The 16,260-nt window shown below is 42.0% G+C and overlaps 1 protein-coding gene across 6 annotated transcripts in view; it reads right to left on the bottom strand.

Moving 5' to 3' along the window:
* carmil3 (capping protein regulator and myosin 1 linker 3) overlaps window positions 1–16,260 on the bottom strand; it is a 91,622-nt gene that overhangs the window by 70,420 nt on the left and 4,942 nt on the right. For all 6 annotated transcript variants that reach the window (XM_031310562.2, XM_031310563.2, XM_031310565.2 and 3 more), the window contains 4 exons: window positions 14,780–14,874; window positions 3,809–3,859; window positions 2,020–2,079; window positions 1,803–1,924 (listed from right to left, as the gene is read on the bottom strand). In XM_031310562.2, coding sequence (XP_031166422.2) covers window positions 1,803–1,924; window positions 2,020–2,079; window positions 3,809–3,859; window positions 14,780–14,874 — 328 coding nt within the window. The remainder of the gene's footprint in view (window positions 1–1,802; window positions 1,925–2,019; window positions 2,080–3,808; window positions 3,860–14,779; window positions 14,875–16,260) is intronic.

Genomic DNA, 16,260 nt, shown 5'->3' with positions numbered 1-16,260 from the left:
ATAAAAACGATAGAACTCGCTTGATTGGTCCGGTGCGGTGCATTCTGATAGTTGTAAGTTTTCTACCTTTTGAGCAAAAGGGAATATCACAGCCCCTTGTCTCCATTTTCTCTGGCCATGTAACACCAATTTAAAAAATGTTGGCGCCATTCTACTGCATAGACAGCCCAGTTTTATTAAAATACCCTCTTTTCAGCAGTAAAATACTTTTTTAAGCAAAGAGCACTTCAGTGCCCAAGAGACAGTACACTGAGGCTGCTTCAAGGTGTGAATGATTTAATGAGTGTAACTCTCCCTCTCCCTGCTAACACCGTTTCTGCAAGACATTGTTATAAAAAAATATACATTTTCAGACACTTTGTAAGTCAAATACCCTTTTGGTAGCCTTACTTACTGAGATTCAGAGCCAAACTCCGGTACCAAACAAAACACAGCTGCATAATATTTTCAAAATGATGATGCTAATTTGCAGCAAACTTGTTGACTGAGGTGCTCTACTCAGAATTAAGATTGAAAGTGAGCATCTGCAATGTCAAAATTGCTTAGGACATTGCTTTGGTAGTGAATAAATAACAAATAAAATTGGATCCCTGGGATGTTTTTTGAAGATACTGTTGCTCACCGCTGCAATTATATATACTGTATATATTAAATGCATATTCCTCAGCTTACTGGTTGTTTTCTTTGACAAAAAACATCCAGTAAGCAGAAAACTGTAAGGACTGGGATCACAAAGTAAATACTGTTCGTACATAATACTGTTGTACATCATACTGTGCTCTACCTGCTTTGGCTTTTTGATAGGATTACACCACCATACTGTTGCATTCAACACACACCATCCTTAATCCCATTTGTCGTCAAATCACACACAACACCTAACCACATCCATGACCTTAATCCCCACCTTATCTCGACAATCATCATCCTCCCCTGGAACGTGTGTGTATGTGCGTGCCCGTTATCTTGATACCATCTGCATTGTGTACTTCAATACAACGGCACCAATCGGTTCCAAGGCTGCACAATCAAACCCACAACAACTTCCCTGCCTCTCTCCAGTCCTCTCTCTTTAAATGTTCTCACTGGAAGCAATCATCTGCCGTGGCCCTAATGGAAAAAAGCCATTCTGAAAGATGATAGAGTGCGAAGATAGCCTTGTGCACGTCAATAGTCGGAGCAGTCAATCTCATTGCTCTTAGAAACTGTAGATGAGACGCAAGAGAAAGGGGGATACACTGTCTATCTTGCCTGCTCACCCATACATGCATGATTATGGGACAACATATTTAGGGCTTGAACTTAACTCTACCCAGGCTTTTCTACCTCTGGACTCCCCTCTTTAGAAAGTGCAGAGGACATACACAGCCCACTTCAGGATTTTCAACAGTGTAATAATGGCTTTTTGACTGGAGGCCCGGGTCTATTGCTCCGTCAGTGACTGTGTGTTCCGCTTCTCATCGCTTATAATAAATAAGCTGCTTTAAAAAGAAAAAACATCCAACACAATGCCTTCGGGTAATGGCCTGTTTAGTGTCAACTGGCTGATTTAATCCCACTGATTGCTGGGTGTTAAAATCTACCATGACACAGAAATGGGTTGGATGCAAACTACAGCAATACAAGAATGCATTTGGCTGCTGAGGAAGAAAGCTGCCCGAAGAGGAGTTGCCAACTTGCCAACGCACGAGTCGAGTGCTGTTAACGTCGGCCAACTTGTCTTCGCTCCTCAGCACATACAATACAAAAACAGAAAAAGACTTGTTCCGTTGCTCGAGGCTGAGGTGCTCGGAGATGCTTACGCATAAATGGAGTTGTTGAAGACCCGGGAGAGGGCGTAGTTGATGTGGCTGACCATGTGATCCAGCTGGTCCTGGGTCTGTATTCTCAGCGAGTAGGTGGTCTTGTCTGTATCGATGACAACCTGTGTATGGAGATGGAAAGTTTATCTATTGTAATACTTTATTCTGCTATGAAGGTCCAAACAGCAGGAAAACTATTTGAATGTGAGGGCCTCACCTGGTGTTCTGGGTAAGTGTTCATTGCTCGGATTTCCAGGAAGTTGAAGGTGACCTCCATCTGAAAACAGCCGAAAAAAAACATTATTGTGGTCCACAATGACACACTGTCCACATTATAATCTTTATAGGATAATTACATCTTCTTACAACTTAGTAGAGCCAGACAGATATATCAGCGGGCCGATATTATCGGCCGATATTAGGCATTTTCCAAACTATCGGTATCGGCGTTTATATTGGCCGATAAATGAATATTTAAAAAATAAAATAAACGGACAAAACACCCTTCAACCATGTTATGAGTGTTGGCGTCCACCAGAGGGCGCTCTACAACGTCCCTGTTGGCAACACTCGTGTTTAACCCTTTAAGTTTCATATCTTAAGTTTGTATTTTTATACATTTTGTTTATCAGAACTTTAATATATTTTGATGTTCCTCTGTTCTGTTGTGACAATAAAACAAACAAGTTTATTTTTAAACTGAATTATATTATTTTAGTGAGGACTCATAAATAACTACAAATAACTAATGTTAGGGAAATCTGTTTATGTCTTGTTACACATTTCTGGATTATATATATATATATATATATATATATATATATATAGAGGCCGATATAATCTGAATATCGGATTTTTAAATCACCACATATTTGTATCGATATCGGCCTTAAAAATCCTTTATCGGTCGGGCTCTACAACTTAGGTGTTATTTTTTTGATTTGGGCCATTTCTTTTAATCTCAATAATATGGTACTCAGAATAGAGATCTGTGAACGCAGCAACTTCATTTAAAAGAAGCCAGATGGGGCAAGAAACACGAGCAGGCAGACAATCATTCATGTTTTTGCAATTCCGTGCAACAGGTTTCGTGCGAAAAGGGAAAATTGACCAAAAACTTGAGGACAAGGTCTGGAAGAGAGAATCATTTGCATCCATGTCATGATAGATTAACTGGAACATGCCACTCTAAATAAAAGAAAATGAAGCATTTGAACTGTTGACTTATTTACAGCCTGTCTGATTTACCGCTCGTGTTTCTTGCCCCTGTTAGACTTTGTTGTGATTTGATGTGATGTTGCCTCTGTCCCAGATCATAATTATTCTGGTGTGTGCACCGTTATGACTGATAAAAGGGATGGCAAAAACTACATAAATAAGACCAAAGTTAAAATACACCTGAATTGAGTAGTTTGACATTTTGGTAAATACGCTTATTTGCTTTCTTGCAGAAAAATAGATAAGAAGATAGATACTACTTTAATGGCTGTACAGTAAATGTGAATCTACAGCTAGCAGCTTGTTAGCTTAGCACAAAGACTAGGAGGAGGAAGAAGCAGCTGGCTCTGTCCAAAGGCCACAACATCTGGCTACCAGCACCTCACAAGCTCACTGATTGACACATTGTATCTTGTTTGTTTAAACTATACACAACCTCAGTGTAAAAAAACAACAATAAGCTAAGCTAACCAACTGCTGTAGCTTCATAACAAACTATGAGAGTGGCATCGATCTTGTCATCCAACTCTCGGCAAGAAAAAGAATAAGTATATTTCCCAAAATGTCAAACTATTGCTTTAAACCACTGACTTTATGCCACCTGCCACCTTATCATCTATTGCAATCGGTGTCATTCAAAATGATCATCAGCAGTCATCATCATTATCTCATCTCTCCTGCTCTGAAAAGTCTGCTACCTTTTTTGTCACATCTCTTGCGAATCACCATAAGATCAAGGCTGGCAAGTGAAAGCCATAAAATTCCACTGAGAGCGGGGGAACATTTACCTTGGTGGGCACTTTGACAGCAAAGAGATACAGTCTCCATGTTGCCAGGACCTGAGGGGAGAACACATTCATTTTTCTGTCACAGAGAAGGAAATGCAAATCGCAGCAAAAAATAGCACAGCACAAACACCCCATAAAGAGAGCAAATCATCTCTGCAGCTCGTCCCAATGACTCGTAAGTCATGCTAAGCACTCTAGGCATTAGCAAGCTAATGATGGTAGTGCGTGTGTCAGAAATATTATGGCGAGATTGAGAGTCATATGACAGTCCAATTTTATCGCGCTAAGTTGTGTTGATGGAACTAAGTAGCACTTATTCAACAGATGCCTCGTTGCATCAGGAAGGGCACTAATGGTAAGATAAGGTGGAGAAAGAGGACTGGAAGAGAAGCCAAAATAAAAAGGTGCGCCTTTGCCAAAAGAAGGGCATTACCATTTAAAAGGGTCTGGGGTAAAGTAAGATACAGAAAATGTGAATATATTCACATCTGCCTATTTAATTAATCTCATTCATAATTCAAAAATCCATAATAAGCATACCCCCATGCCATGCATTCTACATCACTCACAATTCTTGGCCACACTTTAGTTTTGCTCCTTTTTAGCTGGCTTTCAAATTCCCTCCTTTGCATTCTGTCATTTCTCTTTAACTCTGTGGAAATCTGTTCACCCCCCCCCCCCCCCCCATCTTCTTCCCTAATCCCTCCATCTCCTGTCTGGGTTGCTCCCGCCTTAACACCTCACTCCATCCCCTCTTGCCCTCACCCTCCTCCTCTCTTCTCCCAACTCTCGTCTCTTTTCCTGTTTTCAGATTTTCTTTTTCTGCTCCATCGCTTTCAATTCCTCAAGGCCCCTCTGTGCTGAATGGCTAATGGCGCCCCGCTGTGTGGTGGTGAGAGGAAGAAAGAAAATGAAACATACAAAGAGAGAGAGAGAGAGAGGACAGAGACACCAGATTTCCCTCCTGATAATAGAGTCCTCAGATACTACACCTACTCCCAACAAAGCTGGCCTCACAGATCAGCCCTGTGTCTTAACTATATAGACATCCGTAACAGACTCCCACAGAGAAGAGACAGAGGAGAGGGAGAGGAATGAAAACTAGAGACTGAAAAAGGAGGAGACAGAATGATAACCGTACCACGAGAATTAAATCTCTGCACTAAGCTGGTGGAGGGGCCTTCGCAGAAGATAGTTAGTCCAATCACAGCTCTGTTAACTCAAAACTCTGTTACATAGATACGGGAAGGAACGGGTGGGATGTGATGGGACCTTGAGGTGCACACAAAGAGGAAAGAGAGCGGTGATATATAGTGAGAAAATGAAAGACAGAAGAATATTTTCCCTTCCAAGAGCCTTGCAAACTGACAGAAGATCTCATAATGTAAACAGAGGCATCAATAATGCAGGATCTCTGACGGATGCCCATTTGATCCTCTGATGCTGAGCAAGGCCTCTTGCTTAGGGTTTGTCCTAACTTGATATATCATTTACAGCCCATTGAAGTATCATTAGAGACAATCAATAATCAAGACAGGGTTTTTGCCTACTTGGCCTACTTCACGGTGCAGCAGTGAAGGAAGAAATCTAAGGGATATCTATTCAATATATGAGGTATACCAGATACAGGGTTTGAGCCGGATCACTTCATTGTGACTAATGTCTCCCTTCAAACTTAAAATGTCACTTTACTACAATCTACCTGCGGCCAATTGTCCCCCATAATATCAAGGACAGGATCTATGCTCTTAGTAAGCTTCTAATTTTTACAGCGAGTATACAAAGCATGCATAACTGCTTGCTTTTTACTTCCGTAAATGTAATCCAAAGCGTATTTTTAATGCTTAAAGTCTATTTTCTTCCATTCTACCTGCATAACAGTTGGGTGTTAGGTTCTGAGCTCTGTCAAAACGCGGTGGACCTACACTCAATACTGGGCCTGAACGCATCCTGTGTAAACACAGACAGAGGACTGAAACAGCTGCTGCTTTTGCTGCGTGGGCTGTGTAAACCAGTTGTAAATTTTATAAGCTCAATCAACATGTATTTAGTATATTAGCCAAACTACAAAACTGTTGGCTGTTATCTGGTAAACGTGCACTGCAAGTCAATCGGTGTTCACTCTGATATTTCACGCCCCCAAAAAATTTATTTGACACTCTGTATTGTTTTGATATTTAAAAAGCAAGGATTGAGTCTTTTTGCTGTGCTCAAAACCAACAGAGACATGAGTCTTTGGGTCAATAAATCAACTAGTGTTTGCTACACACTAGGGCTGGGTGATAGGGAGAAAATCAGATATCACGATATTCTTGACCAAATACCTCGATATCGATATTGCAAAGATATTCTAGGGTTGACAATTGGTGCTTTAACAAAATTAAGATTTTAGATAAATAATCATCAGTAATGTGGACATAATGTCTAAGTGGGGAAAAGGCAAATAATAGAACAGCTACAACAGTCTGGTAAGTTCAGAAAAGTACATCACTTTACTGTAATGCAGCCTTTAAAACCAGGAAAAGACAACACTAGTGTCATATCACGATATTACGATATCCAAAATCTAAGATGGTATCTAGTCTCATATCACGATATCGATTTAATATCGATATATTGCCCAGCCCTAGTACACACACCATTTTCCAGTTCGTACGTTATAGCTTAATAGTAGTCGCTGACCGACAGCTAACGTAAGCAAATAGTAAACAGAATGCCACAGCTCCACTTTAAGTATGTCACATTAATCAGAGGATCAGTGTAGAAGATGTCCGACTTCTTCAGCTTTATTGTCAAACATAGCAGTCGTCACCAAATAAAATTCCACTTTTTCTAGATACACATTACCTTTGCAGTTGACTGTAAAATACCAGTCAACAGTTAAGTCCTGATGAAAAGAAAGTACTTTCTCGCCCTATTTCTCATCTATAAGATTTGAGAATTTCTTAAAAAGTACGATTTCTTTAGAGTAATAAACTAAATTTGGCAATGTCTCAAATAACTATAAATCAATCCTCATGATAAAAAAAAAACATCCACTAAATGAAGGAATAACATTTAGGTAATTTAGACTTCATAAAGAATGATGTCATTCAATGTTCGATATATTTACACAAAAAACATATGCAATGGTAAATTCCAGTGTTTCGAATTACACAATGGCTTTCAGAGGAGCCCTATTTTTCGCCTGCATGCAAAAATATACTATCAATACATTTCAATTATACATAGAGATTATTTAGACTGGGACAACAAAGAAACAGAAATAATATTCACCGTTGTTATGTTCTGTCAAACTGAAACCTACACTGTACATTTTCTACCACAACTTTACTGTTAATTTCTCCTCTGCTACGATCGCCAACACCTGCCACCTGTTCACCTGTCTGCCTTGAATGTATCCACTGTCACTCTCTCTCTTGCTCGACCACACACTCGCTACGCACAGAGCCATTCCTTCAGACGAAATTGATATATGAGCTACTGAAGTTGATACAGTACCAACGAGTGGGCGTGTATGTGCATGTGTCTCTTTATTGATATTTATTGGTTAGAATTTGGTGAACTTCGACTGTCAATCCAATAGCGTTGCTTTTCTATAGCAGGTGCGAGTGAACTTTCATAATTGGTGCATATATCCAGAGCTCAAGTCAAGCTCCACTAGCCACAACCAAATTGTTTTTCCTCTCATGTGGCATTCTGGCAACCTTCTCCTCCAAAGATCAATCGAACATCCTAAAAGCCCCTCAAAGATTAATTTCCCACCCAGGCAATCCTCTAAGATGAGAAGGTCGACTTTTTTGACCTGGTCAGGTGACAATCTCAGAAAGTGATGAGGGTGAGTGATGAGTAGCGAGAGAGAAGGAGATGATAGGATGGGGGGGGCGGGTTTGCTAAGTGCCCTTACTGTGACGGCACAGTGTCAGAAGTTCTAGTTCAAAGAGCCAGCTGGCCGGCCCCTGAAGCAGACTGCGAGGGCAGGGTGGGAGTGTGTTGTACAGTACGTGCATGAAAAAAAACAAGTATTTCTTTCTGGTTGTGTGTGTTTGCATGCACACGCAGCTGAGAGGGCGGGGGCTTATATTAATCATAAGCTGTCAGGCTCTGGGTCTTGCACTTCAAACGAGATGGTGCAAATCAAAGTGTGTCTCTGGGTCATGTGTGTGTTGCATGCAGCGCTGCCTCTTAGGGAACAAGCTGAGGATCAGTGCCAGATTTGGCCGCCTGCGGTATTTCTGGCTCGGCCACAAGGGCATTTTGAAAACAAACACACACACACACACCTAACACAAACCCTAACACACACAATCTGAAACATTCCGATACAGACATTTGCATAAGTCCGGCATGCTAGTGCAGCGCACACACACTCCGCTTGGACTCTCATGCACTTATAATGATGCACAATAGCTTGCTAAGCTGGCTTTGGACTACACTTGGCTGGCTGTCTCTCTTCTCTCTCTCTCTCTCTCTCTCTCACACACACACACACAGTCAGCTACCATCACTCAAGTGAACTCAGCATCACAAGAACACAACCCTGCCATCAGTCAATCTGTCATCTTACAGGGGGTTTGAAAGCACAGATGCCCCAGGTCCTGCAACATAAGTGGACTTTAGAATGATTTTGAGAGAGAGAGAGAGAGAGAGAGAGAGAGAGAGAGAGAGAGAGAGAGAGAGAGAGAGAGAGAGAGAGAGAGAGAGAGAGAGAGAGAGAGAGAGAGAGAGAGAGCGAGAGAGAGATGAAGCCAAATGAGAAGAAAGAAATGCAAAGCTCAAAAACATCTTGTTCCAGATTCTCTCATAAAAACCAACCAGTCAAATGTGTCTAAATCAAAGAGATGGCAAGGAGAGCGCTCTGAAACCCAAAGGACCTCTTAAAATAAAAAATAAAATGGGGGAAAGGAGACAGATAATGGGAAGGGGTTGTGAGGTTGTGCTATAGTTGGAAGTAAGAGGGGAGATTATAAGAGTGTATAAGAGGAGAAGTAGGGGCTGAAGAGTGGCCAGGATTGGGTCAATGGGCTGAGAGGAAAGAAGGGTAGGGGGGAAATAAAAAAAATGAGCAAATGTGAAAAACTGGGATGAAATAGAGACAAGCAGAGTGTGGGAGAGGCCAAATGGATGAGTAAAGAAGAGAGTGAGAAAGAGGAGGTGTGGATACGGCAGGATCAGAACAATGCGAGAGAGGTAGCAAAGGAGAAAGAAAATGAATAGGATGGAGAGATAAAAGAGGCAAAGATACTTTGGAGGTGCCTCTCGGCCCTGACAATACATACTTTTATTCACACTGTCTCCTCATGGGGGAAGAGAGAAGGTCAGCAGTCACACTTCATAGCCTCTCCGCCATAGGCTACCGACATGGGTTATGATAATCAAAAGAAAGCACAGTCCTAATTACAGCACAGAGCACTCGCCATGCAGTCAGATGGTCAATCCCAGACACTTGCAGAGAAAATGATGGATGATGGATGATGCAGTGGTAATGTTTGCCATTACACACAAAATGGAAGTGTTGTTGAGAGACTGAAAGGACAAAAGATTCTGCTGCTAGTTAGGGCTGGGACGGTTACCGCATTACCGCAATACCGCGGTCACGTGACGCCTACCGCGGGTCTGAGCTCGTCACCGTCATCACCGCAAAGAAACATTGGCCTGCACATGTGTGCACGTTGTGACATGGATTCATTGATTCTAACGACATGGATTGTGTGTGATGACATTGTGTCTTACATGGATTCAAGGTTTTCTAAACAAAACTTATCAAAAGATGGAGAAAATCCGACCTTTCACGAGCTGGGGAGCGCAATGTTCCATGACACATAATAACATTCCATTCATGTTGACTATTAGGCCTATATGCGAGAGTACCTGTGTAATGTCTTGTATCAGAGAAATGTCTTTGCCTTTCCTACCGTGTATTACGGTAGGAAAGGCAAAGACATTTCTCCGTTCTCAGCTGAGGTAGACACATTAACGTTACAGCTGCAGTGTTTACCATTGCACATTAGCCAGCAGCTACAAGTTTCCTGTTAGCTTTACCCGATAAAACGCACGGGATTTCAGCTGATGCCATTTCGTAGCCTAAAACAGAGCGGCTTATATTGGTAGAGAGAGCAACAAGTTAGCGAACTGCCGAGTCGCCCTCTGTCTGCTCAGCTGCTAGACGGGCTGCACTCGGGCTGCAACATGGTGTAAGGTTTAAGCCGATGTTTTTCGGGGGTGACGCCATTCACTTTACCGGCAGTATTGACAATAGAGAAAGCCACCGTGTCTTGAGAAGTTCTAGTTTGTTGTTTTATTGTTCACTTTTAACTCACTTTACATCAACTTTGCTATCTCTTTTTCCTCTCTCTTTTCCTCACAGTGACACTTATACGCTACTCTCCGTTACCGCTCGCTCTCCTTGCGCGACCACACGGGCACTGACGTCACTCACTTAAGGCACCCTGCCATTCTCGCTCTAACTTACGCTACTCTCGTACTCTCAACCACGGTAAGAAAAAATCCGTACCGTCCCAGCCCTACTGCTAGTAGGGCTGTCTGTGCTGTAATGCTTTTAACCAGCTTTCTTTCACAGTCCAAAGCACAGCTGGAGTCTCGGAGCTAAAATTAAGGACCAGTTTCGCCTTAGAAATGTACAAGTTGATCATGTAATTCAGTGAACTTCAGTTTTGTAGCTTAAAAAAGAAGTTAGTTCAAAAGTGTGTTTAACTTTTGTTCAGTTATCATCTACTGTCCTGCAGACTTAGGTTATCTAAAACATGAATCATGTTGGAGTACACAAATCCTAAATCCGGACTGGAACCTTGAGAGTCAAAAAAACATTTTCCCTCGTCAAATCTCCCATCATATAGAGTTAGGTCATAAATGTCAAACGAAAAGAATAAAAAGGGGCCTTTGGAAATCTCCCGGGCTATTTGGTGATTGGGATTTTTGTCCATGAAAAATTGATAACTGCACATCCCTATCGAATTTTACATTTCAGTATATTACATCTGTCTACAAATATTTATAAAAAAAATCAGAAAACACCTACAAATCAGGTCATACCGTGTGTGACTTTTAGTCCCTAGTATGGGTTAAAGCTCCAAATATGCTGGATCCTACATTTCCCATAAGGCAACCAATAGTGTCCCTTCATTAGACCATCTCTGCCTGGTAAAACTGTACGCCTCTGTTCGTAAAGCAGCTTGCCATTAACTCTGAAGTCTCCAAGCCCAAGCCAAGATAACCATGACAACATCATCTGGGTTATTTTTCAAAAACATTAAGGAGCTCCTTCCAGAGTCACAGTAGACACTACACAACCGTTTTTTTTTTACCGGCTGAGTAGTACACCTTGTGATGAGAAATGGAACTCATTGGAGTGCCACTTTAATGCCAATGGTCTAATAAGAGACTTCTAAATTCACAGACTTGGATTTACCACCACAGAATTACCTCAGGGTCTGGATAAATCAGTTAAGCCATCAAGTCAGTGATGGGGATTACAGTGGACAGAGCACTTAGGAACAGAAGCAATTAAACAATTCCAAAGAGCGATAGAATTCAATAATTAAAAAGATGCACAGCGGGAATGCAGTTGAGGTTAAAAAAAAGCAAATTACATTTGCTGCCGCTAGGGTGCATCTAGATTTCTAGGCTACTACTATTATTTACTTGTATTGATTTACTCCCAAAATGCTCAGATAGCCAGTACATGCATTCACATTTGGCAATGACTGCCAACTGCAACTAATTTAAAGTCTAATTGATTTTACTTATAGTATTTAGCACACAAACACATGTTTTTCCCAGGTGGCCTTACACGGTCTGTCAACTCTTTAGACTATAAATTCAGATAAGGAAGAACATAAAACAGCAACACAGGAGGGATCAGTTTTCCATGCAATGTACGGAGTAGAGAGAACTAGCAAGAAAATAAAAAGAATTCTAAAAAAGAACAAAGTACAATACCCTTTAATAGTCCTGTCAACCATTTGGTAGAGCACATTTTGAGCTGCTATGTCTTGCTGAAAAATGTTCCAAGGGTGCGCTGCAGTTTTTAGAACTTTTCAGGTGGCCAATAAAATACAGTCACTAATCAGGTAAATGCAAGGGGATACTGAAAATATTGGTAACAATAATTCAACAAAACAGCAGTTAATCATAATAACGCTTGTGGACATTAACAAACCTCACTAACCACAAGAGGATGTTAGGGGGCGTGGGTTGTGGGTTGGGGTGGGATTTGTTTTTGTCTGTTAAATACCAATAAACAGAACTTTAAAAAAAAAAAAAAAACTCACTCTGCTAACTGGGGGGCGTTGACACTTCTGTCCTAAAGGTGAATTCTAGATTTAGGTGTAAGGAAAATACTTACAAGAAAACAAGTTTGCGGTGGTTAGCATCCATCATCCCAAATGTTATTTTAGATTATTTAATGTTTTATTTCTTGTGTCCAAAGCGATGTACAACTTTAAAAAGTGACTGCTAACCATAACTCATTATTATAAATTACTTCCACCCAACTTTCTAAATAACAGCCGTGCTGTGAACATCCCAAAACAGACACAGCAACAACGTGCATGCAACCACAAGCAAGTGGTTAAATGCTGCACCACTAACTCGACCTCAAACCCCGGTCCTACCACAGTCTCATAAGTCGGACCTCCGCGTAACTTAAGTGGAAATAAGCGTCTGAAGTGCCTGAGTGTGCTCAGGACTGTCAAACAGTGGCAGTCTCAGCCAGTAATAGGCCCATTATTATTAGGTGGGAGCAATGGAACCGCAGAGTCAACAGAGGATAAAACGAAGCGACCGACTGGGGTAAATAAGTGGCGGAAGAGCCAAATAGGCAACTGGGGCATCACAACACATCAGATATTTCCTTCCCCCTCCATTCCCTTTGCTCTTGTGGTATGCCCCTCCCCTTCTCTTCCAACACAACCACCCACTCCTCCCCCCAACCTCCCTCCCTGTGTCTCTGCCTTTGAAGATGCTTTGTTTTCGGAGTTGCCCCTAATCTTCAAATAGGGTGATCTAATAATGGCCGTGAGAGTGTGTAAGCAGGCAACTTTTGATGCACTGAACCATGTGTGTCTGCATAGATGCCTCCTGCACATGTCAAATTGTACGTGTGTGTGTGTGTGTGTGTGTGTGTGTGTGTGTGTGTGTGTGTGTGTGTGTGTGTGTGTGTGTGTGTGTGTGTGTGTGTGTGTGTGTGTGTGTCGTGTTGATGCTCCCCAATGCATTGCCCTGAGTGCTGCTTGGATGTCACGCTGAGCCCTCCCTGTGTCTGTCTGAGATGGGTGGAGGGTGTGTGGCTGTGTGTATGCGTTTGTGGCAGTATGAGGGCTGGTACAGTCAACACACACAGACAGCTGGATACCAGCAGTCTCCCGAGGGAAAAGGAGGTAAAAAGAAAGAGCAAGATGTAGGACAAAGACTTGTATACAGTCAATATAAACTTGAACATTGTAAACCTAAAACAAACCAGAGGAATCAAGCTGAAAGCAGATGATCCTGTTAAATCTACTTCACCTGCGAAGAAAGGAATGCGCATGAAAGAGAGGACGAAGGTAAAAGAAGGCCTCGCCTGAGCCTTCAGGCTTAGAAAATTAATTTTCAAGACCAAGTTTAATCTCCGTATTAGAAAGCAATCCTAAAATACTCCACTTTCTCTAACTATCATGTATGACATTTTGACACATAAGTGAATATTTTGTGCACAATACCCAGAGACTGAAACACACTATTTACAAACGCCATCATCTGTTTGTTCACCCTTCAAATATCCAAACAGATGTATCCATTAGAGGGAAAAGATTTTTTAGAGGGGGGAGACCTTGACAACAAGCTGGAATGAATGCTTATATCCACCTCCCTCCCTCGCCTCCCTTCCCTTGAAAGAATTTGGAGCAGTGGCAGCAGCAGCAGCCAAGGCCCATTTGGATAGTAAAAAAACTCTTGTAAGGCAGAGACCTAATTGAATTGCTTCTGATGGAAAGAAAAGCTTGATACCCTTTTTACAGGTTTGAGTAAAGATGGAGGGAAGAGGGAAGGGCATAAAGGGGGGAGAGAGAGAGAAAGTGAGAGGCGGCTGGCGTGGTGGTGGGAGGGGGAGGAGGGGGGTGATGACGGGGAGGAGGATAATCGAGATGGACAGATAAGGAGGGAGGGAGAGAGGAAACAAAGAGGAGATGACAAAAAATAGAGGGGCGGTGTGGTAAGGATGGAGATAGATGGAGACGTGGGGGGAGACGGAGAAGAGAAATAATAGCAGACATGGAAAACTGAGAGAAGTACTGATTAATAGTTTTGATAAACTTATCAGCTTGTCTTTTTTCTTGTCTTCAGAGAAAGGAGTTAAGCTCGCTCTGTCGCATTGCAACTGGGTGTGAGTAACTGATCAGTCAGTAATGTGGCTGACTAATTGACAATTTCTCAATAACAGAGGTGGCCTTGGCTCGCACAAGCTCCTTGAACACATAACAGGCTGCCCACACACCCTCTGGCATGCACTCACACAAGCTTCTTCAGAAAAAAAAAAAAAACAATAAATCATGACTCTCTCTCTCACACACACACACACACACACACACACACACACACACACAGAGCCTGGGGCATTAAGGCCATCCTGCCACATCTAATAAACTCTGAGGATGGACTCAGTAGGCAATGTCCACTTTGCTCTGCTTCTGTCTTAAGCCTGATTTTCAACGCGTCTGGTGTGCGTCTCAGGATGTGTAATCTGTGACTTCTTATGGCGGTTTCAATTTGTCGCAATTAACTTCCATTGATTTCCATTTTGTCTGCAAGGAGCCAGTGCCATTCTGTTCCATATTCAACACCACACACGTAAAGACACTTTCACTTTAACAATGAATACCTCTCTATCAGGTGACCTGGTGTTGCACAGGATGGGGGGGGGGGGGAGAGAGAGAGAGAGAGAGATGGGTGTGTGAGTGTGTTGGCGTCTCTCACCAGAATCCTGTCCTCTGTTTTGCCGCTCCTGGTGTCCTGCTTGATGGCTCGCACAAACTTAATGGCCTGCTTGTCCAGCACCTTCCTGATGCTCTCTGGAGAGAAGAGCAGAGGATAAGTGGTAAAACAGGAGAGCCAATTACATAATGTAAACCCATAACAGAATGAAAAGCGCTGTCCTGAGATGCACTCAGAAACACTGTAAAAGGGGGAAATAATCCATAAATTCAAATATAGAGCGGTGACAAATGAAAGGAAAAAACCTGAATAAATGAGTGGAGAAACATTAGGGATGCACCAATCTTGGTGATAGGAGATAATGCGCAACAATCAGCGGTTTTCCTGCAAACGGATAACGAGGCACAATGGGATTCAACTGGGAAATTGGCAGTCGGCTCCTTAGATGAATTGTGGTAATCACTACGTATTTTCTTGCCTTTGCTTGAGTAGTTGTGGTGTTGTTTGGTGTGACTTCATTTTCTGGTTTAAGTTTACCTGGCAGTCCTTTCACAAACTTGTCCATGCTCTGCTAGCAGTGCAGCAGAACCATACATTATTTATTTATATTTAGCTGGCGACAGCCCCAGTTTGGGAACCACTGATTTAAGCCAACATGGACTATGAGTCCTAAAAGTGACAAGAAGAATAGACATTTTTATCTGCACCTATTTTGATAGTTGATTAATCATTTAAGAAACGTTTTAAGCAAAATACACTGGCACCAGCTTCTCACATATAAATATTAGCTGGTTTTCTTAGCCTTACATGATAGTAAACTGAATATCTTTGGATAAAAACAGCAACATGAAGACATCCTTTTGGGGTCTTGAAAATTGTGTTTTTCACTATTTCCTTAGGCAATAATTAAGAATTAATGAAAATAATCGGTCCTTGAGTTGAGACTGTTTAGTCAACCAAGAAAAACTTCCATCTCTGTAGTGGAGTCCCAGACACTTGAAGGGGAACTCCACTGATTTGACACATCAAAGTCTGTTTACAGGTGTCAGGCTGCATATGTGAAAAAAAAGTTGTATAAAGCCTTTTGTGCTCCGGAGGGAGGTATATGAAGTCTGATAATTCACCGTACGTGATGACACTTGAGGCAGCATCGGTTAGGGCTGAAGGCTACAAGTTTGAAAATGAAAAAGATCCCCAACCTTGAAGTGTACCGCAGAGCCTTGCAGCTGCGGGCCCTCAGAGTGTGGATGGGCCCCTCATCTACAGTCCCATGGAGAGAAGTAGAGCGGAACCTCACTGGAAGTCTAAGACTGCGGGGCCTTGCCTTTACGGGTGTGTGTCCAAAACAGTGTATGCTAGCCTATGGCCCTATTGTCACCAACACACTGACCAACTTTAAACAGGTGGAAGAGCAACTATCTTACACCAATAAGTGGCATTTGAACACCCCAATTTGGCACAACATACACTTAATGTCTGGTAACAAACCTTTTGTTTGTAACCAGTGGAGTGACAGAGGTATT

This window comes from Sander lucioperca, chromosome 9 (assembly GCF_008315115.2).
Source record: "Sander lucioperca isolate FBNREF2018 chromosome 9, SLUC_FBN_1.2, whole genome shotgun sequence".
NCBI lineage: Eukaryota > Metazoa > Chordata > Actinopteri > Perciformes > Percidae > Sander > Sander lucioperca.
This window is presented reverse-complemented; position numbering and strand designations above follow the sequence as displayed.